The sequence below is a fragment of the Lepisosteus oculatus genome, chromosome 5, assembly GCF_040954835.1.
Source record: "Lepisosteus oculatus isolate fLepOcu1 chromosome 5, fLepOcu1.hap2, whole genome shotgun sequence".
In the NCBI taxonomy this organism is placed as follows: Eukaryota; Metazoa; Chordata; class Actinopteri; order Semionotiformes; family Lepisosteidae; genus Lepisosteus; species Lepisosteus oculatus.
Genome location: NC_090700.1, coordinates 3,487,916 through 3,504,318, shown reverse-complemented (window position 1 = coordinate 3,504,318; position 16,403 = coordinate 3,487,916). Strand labels below are relative to the sequence as shown.

General features: G+C 37.6%; 1 protein-coding gene across 2 annotated transcripts in view; it reads left to right on the top strand.

The window, feature by feature from the left end:
* The first annotated feature begins 597 nt into the window (after positions 1-597).
* gap43 (growth associated protein 43) overlaps positions 598-16,403 on the top strand; it is a 39,781-nt gene continuing 23,975 nt past the window's right edge. Inside the window, exon 1 of one of the 2 annotated variants that reach the window (XM_015341127.2) lies at positions 598-865. In XM_015341127.2, the coding sequence (XP_015196613.1) occupies positions 836-865 (30 nt within the window). In that variant the 5' untranslated portion in view covers positions 598-835. The remainder of the gene's footprint in view (positions 866-16,403) is intronic. The other variant, XM_015341126.2, reaches the window with a different exon arrangement.

Genomic DNA, 16,403 nt, shown 5'->3' with positions numbered 1-16,403 from the left:
GTGTGGACCGGCCAGAGGGAGGGGTTGGATGGGAAGGCAGTTCAGTTGCAGCACATCAGGAAAGAAAATCTTTCCCATACTAAAGACTAAAGCCTTTGCTACTTTCTAATGGGCATGCTCCCTTCTGTGAGTGAATGCATATGTGCCTGTGCATTGTCGATAAATATGGTGTGTGAATTGCTTGCTTTTTACATATATGTCTAGATATATAATTGATTCCTGTTGAAGTGTTTTGCAAAAACTCTACAGCATAAAGCAGTAAAAATAGGTAATTGCAACAGAGGGCTGTATTGTTGCTTCTTTAAAAATATAATGTACAGTATATTGTCATAGACATTTTAAATAGCTCCAACTGTGTTTCCAAAATTATCAAATGATTTAGATGGGGATACCCCTTTTCCTGAACGGGATTTGTTCGCAGCCACCACCCCTTAAAAAGCTTGCAAAATGTGAATTGTCTGAATCCAGATTGGAGGCATTCAATAATTCATAAAGACAGCAAGACTGGGAGGGGTAGCAGCTCTGGGAGTAGGTAAATGTGCAATGGAGGAGGGGATTGAGGAGAAGGTTGGGTGGGTTTCAGCTCAGTCAGGAGGGGGTGAGGGGGTGGGCTTGTAGCCATTGTAAGCCAGCAAGTCACAGTGAGGCGCTGGGAGCCAGACTGTGTGAGAGTGTGTGCGCAAATTGTGATGAGTAAAAGCATTAGGCGACTCAGCTGCTGATACAGCCAGGGTGTGTGTGTGTGAGTGCGAGCGAGAGAGAGCGAGAGAGAGGGAGGAAAGAGTGAGAGAAACAGGGAGAGAAGGAAAAGAAAGGAAAGGAGGATACTACAATCATGTTGTGCTGCATTAGGAGAACAAAACAGGTAACTGATCCAGATCTTTAAAATGTGACTTCTGCCATTTTACATGTATTCATTTTATTTTCTTAAAATATTTGACATTCTTGTTAAATAATGCATGTATATCTTTTAGAAGCATGCTTGTTAATGGTTGTACATTAGATTGCAGGCTACATTGACAGTGCACTGTTTCAAAAATAATTCAGGGAATAAATAGTCATATTGGAATATTAACTTCTGGTACTTGTGGTTGAGGCAGACATACTGTTTGCTGTGCCGGTATTAGCAGTAGGCAGCATGTTTAAAATGATTTGTGAACCTAGCTTCTACAGTATGGGTTTTTACAGTATATCTACAAAATGAATATTAGTCCTATTTATTTTAATGTGCCTGATAGGTTGTTTGAATTATACGATTATCACCCACACCTCCCGTTATTATTAGCATTCCTAATGTTCAGTAACCAGTAAAGTAATAGTAACAAATCAGTTTTAGAAAACCATGCTGATGTTTTCCGATTCTCCCCTCTTACTGAGCTATATCACAGCTCAGGTTTGAGATGTAAAAGTTGAAAACACCAGTAAACCTTTCGATTGCAAATTGACATTACAATAGTAATATACTGTAATGTGCAGTATCACATGTAAAACATACATGGGAAAAAATAAATTATATCTGAATTAAAATGTACGTGCACAGGACTTGGTGGTGGTCTGGGGAAGCAGGCGTGGACAAATGAATCAATGTCTTGCAGGATTATTGCTTTAGGTTAGGATCTTGAATAACTTCATTATACCTGCATCTGGTTTTGGGTGTTGCTCTTTATTAGCATCTCATATATTAGGGTTATTGCTTCCTATAAAACGATATGCATTGTGGAAGCATAGGGCAGATCTTTGAGAACTGAAAAATGTCTTCATATGTGATTTAATTTGTAATGGTTTACCATTTTAATTTATGTACATTGCTGTATCTGCAAATTACTTTTTGGATGCTTGCTAATTCTTGGACCAAAGAGTGTGATTTTGTGCATGACCATTTCTTACTTTAACTGCTACATGGTGCATTTTTCATCACAGATGCCTGGGTTTGCTTTAAAATTGCAATGCTCGATTGGCCATTTCACTTAAGAGCCAAATGTCAAGGCTAATATTGGAGGGTTTATAGCACACCTGATTGTCTTTTAAATGTCAGCTGGTATGAGTCATGCAGTGCACTTTGCAAGAGAATGGGTGAGGCATCTTTCTTTCAGTGTACCCATACTGCATTTAACATTAGACACTATTTAAAAAAAGATGTCACATTCTTTTTTAAGAAGAAAGTTATGCATTGTATATGTGAATTCCTGTTCTGTTCTTGAATATCCAAGAATTCACTGAATTTTTTTTTGCTTATGCATAACAGCCAAAATTGCAATGCAGCTTCAACAGCATCTTAACAGGTCATTTAATTTGGAAATGCAGCTGTAAATTCACTTAGCCCAGTATTCATTGATGAAGGAAAAAAATCCATCAGGTTGCAGTTGTGGGAGATAGAGAGGGCTGAGGTGAGACTACAGATATCTGAAGGGTGGGTGTGGCACCTTTGTTCCTGGCAGAGGTGCTGAGCCTGGGATCAGCTTGTCTGTGTATTACTAAAATAAGAAACTAATAATGAGAAAGTAGTAAGTAAGTAATCAGAAAAAAGAAGATCAAGTTTTAACAGCGGTTTATTCCAAGATTATTATACATCTTCATTTTAAAAAAGTATGTACTCATACATGCATTTATAGAAAAGAAATAAGAAGGAAAAATGCTGTTTTGTAAATTAGAACTGTTTGATCATGTTGTTAGAGTCCTAACACAAATCAGCATAAAATCTTTCCAGGACAATGTGATCAAGCCCCCTGCTCTTTTTTCCTGCAGAAGGCATCTGGAAGAAAGGGTGTGGTGCAGTGTGAGTAGGCACACTATACAGCACACAGCACATGGAGGGCTTCAGCTGCAGACTGCATTGATTCTCTGGCAACGCGTTCGATTCACATACTCTCATAAAACACATTGTTTCAATCAAATTGAACAATTCAATGTCTGAATAAAAGCTGCAAGTGGCCGTACCAAAACAGTATCCAATCCATACATTAATGTAAAGCATGAAACATTTTTTTAAGGATCTGTTAATTTTCATATGAAAAAAATATAAGCTTCATTTGTACAATGTTCTAAAACAAAATGCAAAAAAAAAGAGAAACTGAATAATTGTTATGTTCTGCTATTGATCAGGGACTCCTAACCTTGCGAACCTAATCCTAAACAATGATTAATTAGAATTACATCAAGATCTACGGTAACACCCAAAATGCTATCAGAATCTCTGGACCTCTTCTTCATCGGATACTGTAGCACATGATTAATACAGCAGAAAGCAGAGGGAGAGGGTCTATGCAGAAAAGCAAATGAAAGCTGATCCATGCATGTTGTCTCTCGCCATTTAATGGCAGTAGGATGATTTGTAACCAATGTGAATTCCCAGTAGCAGCATCAAATCTGGCATGCTTCTAGCACTCGGTGTGACTTAATACTGCTGTCTCCCACAATGAGGTCCCCATTGGAGGCCTCAGCCAGGCGAGAAGATGTCATTGCAGAAAAAGCTCCCCAAGCCTTTTTAATGGAAAGCCCAGCCTCTACACAAGGGTGTGGTGCGTTCCTGCTCACTAAGTCCCCACTGTAAAGACAAAGGGCTTCAAGATGCTGAGTTTTCTCACAGGAATTTAAGCCCCAATAAAATCAACACCATACCAATGTCCCTAAACTACCTTTTCTTAAAAAATGCTGTGTACGCAGGTTGTCTTAATTGAAACCCCCAACTCTTTTAATTACGAACGAATGGTATTTTTCACATTGGAAGCACTAAGAGAAATGGGCCTTACATAGGAGTCTTGCAATTTTCTTTATCATTTTTACCTTTATCTGATTTACATGACAATGAAGGGACTAAAATGAGAAGTGTCAATAATGGTCTAGTTACAAATCAATATGCTCCTTCAAAATGAAGATAGGATTAAATGATTCTGGCTAGATGATTACTTACTTTCATATTTATGATACTGGTACACAACATCGGTGACATGTATTTTAATATTGTGATTAATTTTTCATATATATGTAGCAGAGTTGTAGAATTAAATATAAATGTGTGTCTTCTTTGAAAAAAAAAGCAAACAGAAACACACAGCCTTTAACCATAAGACATTATTATTTAAGCTACATGCTATTATTTTTTTAAATGTTCTTGCTATACGGTTGTGTGAACTCAAATTTAAATGGAAAAATTTAAATACAAATAAATCTTAACTATCCTTTGTGAAAGCATGATTAGGAAATCCTAGCTTTGAGACACCAGCACCAACATGGCCTGTTGAAATAATCCTTATACAGCTTGATCCATTTAAGATATTTCTACTGTTTTAGGAAGATGTTTAGGATCAGGTTCTTTAAAGCCACCAGCTTATTCATTATTCGCACATTTCCAAATTATGACATGCGTTAAGTTTTGAGAAGTTTAGATGGTAGGAAATTTAGCTCAGTTTTTTAAGCCTTGTTCCAAAATGTTGTTTTTTTTCAGTTATTTTGGTGTAGATGTTGTGTACTTCCTGGGAGCAGAAACAGTCCTTCCCCAGGGAAACTTTATTTCTATTTTGATCTTTTTAACAGGAACAAAGGCTCTAGTGAGCTTTTTGCTACATGTGTCAAACTCTTTGTGGAAATCCAATTTGTTCACTGTTTGAGAAAAGTATATAAAGATACTGGTGGATAAAGTTTTTTCCAAAAAAATCTATTTTCTATTCTCGGTTCCTCTTGCGTGATGAATATCACGCTGGCACTTTATATTCATTCATTCAATTGGACTGTAGTGCATAATGCTATTGCTGTTCAAATTGATTTCATTACCTCTCTAATTTAAAACAGAGTATAAAGATCGGACAAAGACACCTAAAAATCCAATTTAGCAAAGCTAATGAGAGAATGAAGGCAATGGGATTTATCAATGTTATCAATAAGTAACTGATGGATAAATATTTTTTCTACATCTCTTAAATGCGTGGGCTTTCTTGTGTGCTGTAGTTACTGTCCCATTTGTATATTCCCTTATATGTAGGATAACAGGAATTAATATATAAGTGTTATACTGTATATTCTTACTGCATTAGCTGAGTGACAGCTGGGACAGCAGCTTGGGCATCTGTGACGTCAATGACTAGAAAAATAGCTATCATCCACAAAAGACTGTATACATCTTTTGTAATTGTTACATTCCTACTAACAAATTAATTTGATCCACGTGGTTTTTGGTTGCGTTTTGGTGTTAAGAGCAGGACCTTCACTGAGCTGTCTGTTAAATTTGCAAAAATCAAGTTGATTCATACATTAACAGCACAGATCCTTTATCACTTGATTTACTGCTCCAGTATGAGCTACTCTGATACTGTGCTACAAAATAAGAACGATACTGTACAACAAACGCAAAGTGGTGAACAGTAGCACAACCGTAATACATAATAGAAGGAAATGAAAAGTTGTGGAAAAGCAGCTCAGCAGATTAACGACCTCAAGTAACACCAAATCACACATTAAAAGCTGTAGATAGAAGACGGGTCTTTAAAATGTCACCGGTGGCAGAGGCTGTAATGGGTTTGAGCAGTGAACTCCCTGCACAAAGTCCTGCACACAAGAAGGCTCATTCGCCCACTGTGGAGCCTGGTCTTCAGCAGAGTAAGACTGCCACATCAGCATCTCAGATTCAAAGCAGGACAATTCTGAGAGCGTGCAGTAGATTCTTAAAACAACCTTGAGTCACATCATTCAAAATCACAAACATGAGCAGGTAAAGCTCGCAGAGAGCACCTGCAATGTAGAAATGACTGAATCTACTGTATATACAGGTGTAGAGTAATTTTAATGAGCAAACTACAATATAGTGGACACAATAAGCCTACTTAATGGCTAGGAGGATACCCCAGTAATTGGGATGGTATAGAAGAGTAATCTTGGTGAAATAAAAACACATACAGGTATGAATGTTTTTAACTTGGACAGGTAGTGCAATGACCTTAACCATGCAAAGCTTGGCTAGATAGATGGTAAAAATAGCATTATGAACTTGCTAATATATGTTTCAACTGTCAACAAGAATACTAAAGTCATCCCGTTTTCTGAAGATGAAGTCTTGTCAAAGGACCCGGAAAACAAACACTTACGAATTGGCTTGCTGGTTTAAGAACCAAATGGGATCTTATATTATCATACTGTACTTCCACTGTTCCGCTGGTTAGCTTGAATAAAACTGCAGTCAGCATTATGATCATCTTGACATTTCCACACTCAGTATCTTTCATCAGGTCTAAAAAGGATAAAAATAGCAAAACTAGTGAATAAAACCCTCCACCACGTTCTCTGCCGCCACCCTAGAGGTTCTCTGGAAACACAGAAGATGGTGATTTCCTTTCTCAGCAATTTCCCATGAGTAGTCTCTGAGTATGCAAATCACTTGCATGCAGAGATGCTGTTGATGTGTGGGTTAATTTGTTCTGGAATTGCTCGTGCTCTGACCACTACAGCCCATGATTCTGCAGATAGACTGGACGACGTGCAGCCACATAGTGTTTGCTTACCATTCTGCCTTCCATGATGTGTCATGGCCATCACAGGACTCTCAGAATGAGTCTGTTGATTATTGAAGCAGAACTCTTGATCTCCTGGCATCTTCTTTCCCAGACAGGCTGTATATAATAATGCTCATAACAGCCATTCATGTTCATTCAAGATATGCAAAAGGGACATGGCCATATCTCTTGCAGTTTTCACATTAACACCGAGCACTTGACATTGCTGTGAAATTACAGGACTGGAGCTCAGTATTTTGTTATCCAAAGGAGCAATAATACTTAATCACAATCTCCTCACTATTTACAATGTAACCATCATTAAGCATTATGCATTAAGCATTATCCATCATTAAGCTTATAGTACTAAGGAAGTGCTGACTGAACTATTGGTATAAAATGTACACTGTTCCATTTTCTTTGTGAGTCAGTATACATTGTTTCTTTTTTCTGCCAGTTAAGTAATTGCCCAGAAGCACACACTGATTCTGCTTCCACTGACTGGTCCACCAGTGGATTGGCACTTGCAGTTGTGCTGTTTGTATGCTCGTTATTTCATCTTGCACGCAAAGTTTCACACCAAAATTGTTTCACATTACATCCCAGTTTTCTGGCCTGGAACATCTCCTCTCTCATGCATTGGAAGCATTGGAAGATGTGTTTGAACATATTCCTTGCTAAGTAGCAATTTATTTCAGCTAAAAATTTCATGAATTTTGTCTTCATTTACTGTTGTGATCAATTAAAATGTTGGCAAAAGTAACATTTTGAAACAATATTTTTTAATTTTTATTAACAAATAGATCAAATAGCTGGTGAAGGGACTTTAACATCTCATCTTTTAGTGCCCTATAGAGTAAAATATCATGGTACATAATTGTGTTTTTTTTTCTGTTCATAAATTTGTTTAGGATTTTTGTTTATCATAAACAGTTTTCAAAAAATGTAATGCACTTTACACAGCATGGGTTCTCAATCGTTTCTTGAGATGTCTTTTTCTTCTAACCTTTCACAGTCATACTGTGTCTCTAAAGCGAGTGTTTGTGTGTCTGGTTCCTGGTTGTTGTGACGCTGGCCAGGAATAAGTGGCGTCATGAAATTAGAAGGCCTTTTTAAGTTAGCTGTTAAACATTATGTTGCTATTAATTATTCAAAAAAAAATCATCGAAGAATGGCTGGCCTTGTCAAAATTGAGTGAGAGCCTTGATTTTACATGTTGCTCTGTAAGCCTGGAAAAGACCATTTGCAATGGGAACCTCATGTGCAGTCGCCAGTAAATAAGTCTCCACACATCTGACTGGGAACCATGACACACACACATCTCTCTGGTTTGTAATGATTATGAGGAGAGGGGTGGTGCCCCAAGTTCCGGACCAAAAGATTAGAATAGTGCCAAACCCAGATAATTTCTCCCTCCCACTGAATTGAAAATACAAACCAGTACAGGTAGTCTGTAGTCAGGCATTTTTCAGGTTTAATCTATCATGCTAAGCCCAGCCTTGATATGCGGTTAAAGCAAAGAAAAATCAAAAATCTGTAATGCAAACATGGTGCTTCTAGAGGGAAGAAAAATCAGCATATTGACTCAACTCTAAAGACTTTATTAATAATAGATCACACACCATCACATAACAGTGTCCTTTTAATTATCTTTCAATTAATACTGATAAAAGACTTTACTGCCAGGGCACAGTGTAGATAAAAGTCTCCACACTTTTCTTTCTCAGCCATGATCTGTCAGTAAGTAATGCTCTGCTTTCTTAGAAATGCTGATCCAGGTGATCAGATTCACAAAATGGGAACAGATGGTCGAGCTGCATTCACAACCAGCCCAGGTGCTGTAACAGGGCGCAGTGGAGAATGCCTGCTGTCCTGAATCTTTGGCAAGGATCAGATCATTCATTCGTGTAATGTCCATGGCTTTCTTCGTAATGCTTCAAGCATGTAATCTACATCTAAAGATCTTATCACCATAATGTGAAGAATAATATCCTTTAGAATTCACCAGTTGTAGTATTTAACAGTGGAAAATGTGTCAATGTTATCAAAGTTTCCTCAATGTTAATTGGGGTAGCAGTTGAATTCAGCTCTGCTGTGGGTTTGTAGCTATTGGCTTGGCTATGATTTATTTAAATATACTAAAGTTCTGTTGATATACTGTACAATACTAGCTCCTTACTTAACAGATAACGTATTGAAACCTCAATAAATATATAATATGACACAAGTAGTTCAAGTAAGTAGCTGCGTCAGCATGCGTAGGCTGCAAAGGAACAGGTAAAGGTTTATTACATGCTAAAAAGAGAAGAAAGGAAACAACGTTTCGGCTGTGGAGAACGCTTCTTAATATGACACAATACAATCCAAAAAAAAACATCATTGCAGATTATAGGAAAAAAAAAATTGAATATAATTGGCTTTACAGTGGCTTTACAGCATACTGTGTAAATGCTGTATTTGGGGCTTGGAGAGGATGTGTGTGTTAATCATTTTAAAATAAAAAAGGTGTAGCCCTACATGTTTTAAATGGATATATAGTAAAACCCAACTGCTACCAGTCTAAACTAAGAAAATAATGGAGAACTGATGCAGAACTTGTTCATCTCACCTTTTGGGTGTGGTGGTGAAATTTCCCCATATATACATTTTAATTTATCTACCTGCTAAATACACAAGTAAAAAAGCCATTTGACTTGAAAACTAAACAAAATGTCTACTAAAAATTCCATCTAATACTGTCGCTACTTACAGCAACAGCTAGAGAAAGGAAAAAGCCAAATTATATTAATTACCAGGACCCAGCTATTTACAGTACATTTCCTAGCTTTATTAAATTTGAAATATAAATATATTAATCAATATAAATATTACAAAAATAATTCAGGTTTTCTTGGGGAAAACAATGGATCTCGTCTCCTCCAAAAGGTGACAGACCGAATGAGCTGTCACAACACATCCTACTTAAAAAGCAGCACAGATTAAAATAGCGAAAAGTATCTTTAATATCTCTTTATATATTAAACAGTTCCGTCTACTATTCCGCCCCAATAAACATGAATGGGTTTTTATTGTAGCTGTATGGTGCAGATGAAAATGAAAAATCTGAATACATCATTCATGTCTGTGACACATGCAGGGCTGCCTAACAGCCGAGGGGAGGCCAGCAGCAGGCATCCCTTTACTGCGCCTAGAGAGAAGTGTCTCTCCCACTGCTCTGTCAGCTTCGCTTCCTGCTGCAAGCATCACACCAAATTCAGGCCCGGTTATTTCTTTTCCAGCTTTCTCCTCCTAAACCTGCTGTCAGGCACTCGGTTTAGATTCTGACTAATTCCCCTTCTTCTCGATATTATATAATTTTAAACTATTCCTTCTAGTGAAGGCTGCTCAGATCAGGTTTCCTTTTTTCCTTAATGGAAATGGAAATTTCAATATGTCTTTACCATGCTATGCAGTACACTGTATTATCCTATCAGATGTTTCAATCAGGTTACATGTGTTGCCACAGCTTTATTAAAAAATCACACTCACAGATTGTTAGTAAAATATACTTTTTGATTTGAATTTTGATAGCTTGATTTTCTGATTATTTCACTATCCAATCTCACTGTTAAACAGTGAACAAAAATCTTTTTGTCAGCCACACAGATAAGTTGCCACCATTTACATTTTCTGCTTAAAATTTAACGTATTTGTTTCAAGCTGAGATGGGAAAGGGGTTTCTCTAATGAAGCAAATATACTGCAGAAATATGTTGAACCTTCTGTGCTTTACAAAAACATTGGGTTGATGAGCTTCAAATCTCGGAGCCCAAGTGGGAATGTGAGTTATTGATCTTCATCTTGAAATGATGCCTTTTTATTTTCTCTCTTCTATCTCTTCTTCCCTTTAGCCCTAGGTGGTGTAGCTTTGAATGACAGTGAGACGTGTCACTTTCTCAAATTAAGAGGCAGCATTCAAGTGTTTATTCCTGAAAAACCCACAGGAAGGTGCATTAATAATAACAGAATAATTAACAACAATGTCAGAAAGAGAAAGTCTCTGCTGAACAGTCTACGTGCACCAGTCATGAATAAGTGTTTTATTTCTTTTTTTAAACAACACTAATATTTGCAGTTGTTTTAGCAAATAATATTGCAGAACTAATTGGCGGAATTATCTGATCATTTAGATTCCTTCCAATGTCTGTTGGCTGACAGCTAATTAGATTCATTACACTGCGTCTATCTCCATATTCACTCAATCGCTCTGTACTGCACCATTTGAATGAGTGCATTCCAAGGACTGAAAATGCATATATTTATATTAATTCATTAATCTATTTCATGAGAAGTGTCTTCTTTAAAATATTAACTAAAATGGCACATTTGGGTGATTTGCAATATTTTATTTGTAAGTATTTGTTTTCAACTGTACAAAACAAGTACACCTTTCTTTTACAGTACAATGCTGTGCTGATGGCTACAATCTGCTTATTAGTGCTTTTAGCAAGGCTTGTATCCAGCTTCATGTGCCAAAGTGCTGTTTTGCATTTGCTGCGGCACATGTGTGCTCATGGACACTACAGTGTGTTTGTCTTGTTAGTATAACGTATGTCCTCATAAGGTGGCTCCTGCTCCGGTCATTGATCTTCTGTTGGGAGGGGAGGTCCTGGCCTGACACCCCTCCCCCAGCTGGCAGTGCTCAGGTTGCATCAGGGCCTCAGGGGGAGGATGCTAATTGGCGTGGGCCGCACTTCCATGCTGAATCTTCCCCGCCGCACGCAAGTCCTGATGCACTTGAATCACCTGCCATTTATTACAGGCCGGCGCTCACGGAATTAAAGGCTGACAGTGGGAAGTATCTTTCGATTTCTAAAGCCGAAACTGGCCCCATTTGTCAAGGCCTGGAGTGTAAACCTGATCGATGGCCAAGAGACAGTAATTAGATGTACTAGATGCTGGTGGTGGGTTACAAGCAGGACCAAAGGGAGGAGTCCCTTTCCCTAAGTGCTTTGGGTGCCAGAGTGTTGCCCAGGCAAAGATGCAGGCCTTATACACTGACGACCAGCAGGAATCTTAATCCAGGTATCCGGAGATCTGAAACAGTATTTTATTCTCCTGACTTGCTACAGTAAATTCTTTGGCTGACACTTTGATCCAAAGCGCCTTTCATTGGCTTCTTCTCACTGGGATAATGTGTATCATGCAGAAGTAGTATAAAGGGAGTTTTTAACCGTAATAAATTGAAATTAGGTTAAAATTGGAATATATATTTTAATTAATATATTAGGAACAATTAATAGGTTTATTCCATGCTGAAAAGAGAAGAAAGAAAACAACGTTTCGGCCGTGGAGCGTTCTTCAGGTGCGAGGAACACCTGAAGAAGTCTCCACTGCCGAAACATTGTGTTTTCTTTCTTCTCTTTTCAGCATGGAATAAACCTATTACTTGTTCCTTTGCAGCCTACGTCTGCTGACACAGCTACCCACCTGAAATAATATATTATATGCTTATACAGCATACATCTGGAAGGATTTTTTTTTTATGTTAGCCACCAAGTTGCTTTTTTTGAGAAACCTGAATTGATGACTGCTTACCTTGAGTTTGCACACAAGGCCAAAAACACTGCTGTTGCTTTAGCTGTGAAAAAAGGATTTTAAAAGTATTAACTCACATGCCAAATGATAAATGCACTGTATTTGATCAATATTGTTTTGACTGGGGAAAAGATTAAAGAAAAAGCTAAAGCAAGGTTAGCAAATTTTGTATGCTTCCAGCTTTCATCTCATTCTGAACATTTAAGACAATGGTGACTGTTTTGCTAAATTTACATAGCTGTCATTGAATCATGAGGAAAGTCAGCATGGAGGAAGACAGGGCTGATCAAAAGGTGTTGCTCCAGTTAAAGAAAGTCACCGGTAGAGCATTAAATCAGCCATATTGAAATATAAAATTAAACTCTGACACGAACATTCCAAGTGAGGTTATTACGTCTCTAGCATTAAGTCTATGGTACAAAGTGTAAATACAGGAATAGCCTTTATAAAAAGGAAGAAGGAGGAGAGAAAACGAAGGAGCATCCATCCTCCACCTCACTAAATTCTAAAGAGCTTTTGCTAACAATGTATGTTGTATAATGAATATTAGTCTTATCTACTGTAGATGCTGACTTTCAGGGGTGAAATTATCAATCTTTAAAACTTGCTTGACGAGCAGATTGGTGGCAGAACCTGATTTGTGCATGTTGATTTAATAACCTCCTTATTTTGTAGGTTCATCACATTCCCCATTTGTAGCAATGTAATAACTGACAGCGTATTGCAATATATCAAGCCCAGCAATTACTGAGTGCTGCGTGTTTCCGCCTTGTAGAGCCAGTGTGGGACAACAGCATATGTGATGCAATTAGATGCCAGCTTGAGGTTGGGACAATAAAGGCAACATACCTCAGCAGGCTGAATGACCCTCCAGTTTATTCCTTTGTGTTTATATTGAAAGCCAGGGTTATAATAAGATCAATCAAGAAGCAGAGATCACTGGTAGCTCTTCTGTTTCTTCCAAACCCCAGATTCTGAGAATGACGGGGACTCTAGTGCAAGCTGTGTAGCTTTTCACTGCGTGAAACTTGCTTTTAATCTTGAGTTTTACTTGGGATGCTTTTTTCCCAATCCTCCATTGTGCTGTTAACATTCTATGCTATTCATTTAATTACAAAAACCGAAAAGTTATTTTTTAAAATAAATTGCATGTCATCTGTCCAGCAGTGAATGCAAAAAAATCTCCCGAGCTGTACAGTACTCTCTCCTGTGACCAGGTATTTTTTTTTGTCTGTTCATTTATATTCAACATGCATCTGCTGGCAAACGTAACTGAATGAAAATCACCAGTTTTTCTTCGCCAAGAGACAGTCCTGGTGAAGTGTTAATCGTATCACACTTTTTAACAGTAATGTTATGTATTGTGTTTCTGCTGTACTTTCAAATAAACAAGGACTGACATTTTGTTTCCTGTAGCCATTGCACTGGTGGATCAGTGAAGTGAGCTGCTGTGATTTACTGATACTTTGCTCTTTCTGTAGATAATGAGATCCACTTACTCTCCTGTTCTGCTAAGTAGTAATTCAATTTAGCAAAAGGAAATTTCCATCAAATCTGTAGGCTGCAGCATGAAGTCGGTCCACACCTTTGACCCTGCTTGAGGCCAAGAGTTAGAATCTGCAGTGATAACACACAAGAACCAGCTGGGATCATAGTTGCCAAAACTGAATGGAAAGAACAATGGTCTAACTCCAACCTCATATCCATAAGCTTATGCAAAACTTCAAATCCACAATGGAATGTCTCCATCTAAGGGATGTAGAGATGGACACCTCCAACAATCCTTGAATTCTGTGCAATATGTGATTGCAATTGCGTGTATCTCAGACATGGTGCAAGTGTAAGAAAATATACTGTAAGTAGTGTTTTAACGACTCAAGAAGCTGTTTATCTACAGTACTGCTTCAGTTTTTCAGTAGTTCTGAAAAAAAAATATTACCGAAAATGGACTGATATATTATTTTTTACCAGTATGGCATGGTAATGTAATGGTGACCTATGGTCTTTATCAGACTATACGACTACAGGCCATGAAGAAGTGTGCTTCAGTAACACACTGTGTAGCAGAATGATATTATAATGGGAATGTATCAGAAAATGTCTTTGGGATAGTGAGTTCATCATTTCACTAATATTTATACAGAAATTAATCAGTTATGCACTTGATGTTGGAAATTTAGTGATTTAAGCCACATCTTATCTTTAGCTTTATAGATTCTTCTTCAGGATGGAGTACCAGACACGGTACCCTTCCTTCCAACACATCACCTCCAAAGCTCAGGGCTAAATTCAATACTTTGCCCTGCAGTTACACAGTCTTTATTACTAAGGACATAAATTATTGCAGCAATTTTACACTGGATATCACAACTGTGTATCAAATTGACACAATGTAATAAAGCAGACTAGCACGCATGCCCTCTTTAGGAATAGAAAATGATAGCTCAGGGGCTTGATTGTAGTGTAACACTCATGGAAGGTCTGGGGTAACAATGTTCAGCACTGCAGTCATGTGGTAAGTTGTTATATGTTGGAATGCCCTCAGCAAAATTCTATGTGACTGTGGGCATCAATAATAAGAATTATTATTTTTTTGTTCTTCTTAAGTTTCAACACGCTCCTGTAATTATTTGAGTATATAAAACATCTATATATAAGAAATGCTGAATGATTTCTGCTCCCATGAATGCATTTCTGCAGTGCACGCAGTCCCAGTCCCGTTCTAAACCATCATTACTACAGGTTATTAATAGCCCTGGCACTGTGAGACTTCCATTGTTCAGTAATCAGTTTTCAAAATAATAGCCACCAAGCGAAAGCTTTTATAGACTGTAATAATGCCTGATGAGCCTATCAGACAACACAGCCCACGTCTGTAGTTTTACATTCATATCCTTTCTGGATGGATAAGATCTTTGGATTAGAGGTCTTCCTTTTTGTCCTATACTATTTCATTGAGAAGTGCCTTCATGTTCATCAAGAGCAGCTGAAGCTCACCCATTTTTATAATTGCTTCTTGATTAATCAATGATAAAAATAAATACTCTAGAGTTCTTTTCTTTGCCTTTTCCATTACCTAGGCAATCCACGTTTGAATCTTAAAAGGACGAAAGCATATGAATTTCCCACATTGGCTAAGCAAACATAATAATGGTTGAGTTCTTGTAACACACATGAAGAAGAGAAATAAAAGGTTCAGATTACGTGAGGAAAATTCAAAGCCCATCTGAAAATGAAACACAGCTGCATATAGTGCCTTCTAATAGTGTGGTTTGAATCCTAATTTACTGATTGACCAGTGAACGAGAAATTTACATTTGAACTTTCAAGCGACTCCATCCATCAATGAATCTACAGTACCTGCTGACAGGTGTTTGCAAAACTATTGATAACTCCAATAATGTTAGTGCAGTGTTTAGATACAGTACCATGACTTTGTGTTATTGCTCTTAATAATAAAAGTTGTATTTCTGAAATAAGCTCCAGTCATTTTGCTGCAAAAAATATATAATTCATTTAATTATTATTGCATCAGTTAGATATATGGAGGATTTAGCATAAGTACAATGAAAAAAATCATTAAAATGATCATCTGAAATTATCTAGAGATTACAGTATTAAAATGACCAAATAAATAATTGGAAGTTAAGGAGAGGGCAAAACTAGCTGGTCAATTTGGATTGAAGTGACCCCCTTCATTTTGTATTGCCATTAGAAGCATTAAAACACTTGTGTGTTGTTGCCCAATCCACTCACTTACAGAATACTCACGAAGCATTGTCTGTCACTAACCTTCTTACACTTCACAGAGCATTAGAAACAGACTTCAAACGTTAAAAACTGAGTACATCGCCTGTGAAGACTCGAAATTGGGAACCTGAAGGATAATATGACATTTTTCCACTTTGTTGTGTCATTGCGTGTTTAGGAAAAGCAGGTGTAAGCTTGGTGATAAACGTTTAATAAATTGGACTCCCCTCCTCACAAGGAATAAAATGCAACTTGCAAGCACCAGGTGGGAGCGTGTGGTTCGGCCGTTTTCCAGCTCACATCTTTCACTGACATCAGTAAAAATGGACAAGACAGTTACATCTATTCCCTACGCCGGGCAAAGCTGTGGTGCTTAATCCTCTCTTCCAGAAAGAAAAAAACACAAGCTCATATCAGATCTGCTTTTAAGGATAACATGCCCCAGCTCTATCAACACCACGGGTTCCATGTATTTCCTTCTGTATCATTTGGAAAGGAAAGCGGAACGACATTTTTTAAGGGAAATGAATTGAAGTCCTCATAAGTAACTATAGGGAAGGCACTAATTATGTATGTTGTCTTTCTGGCAATATGG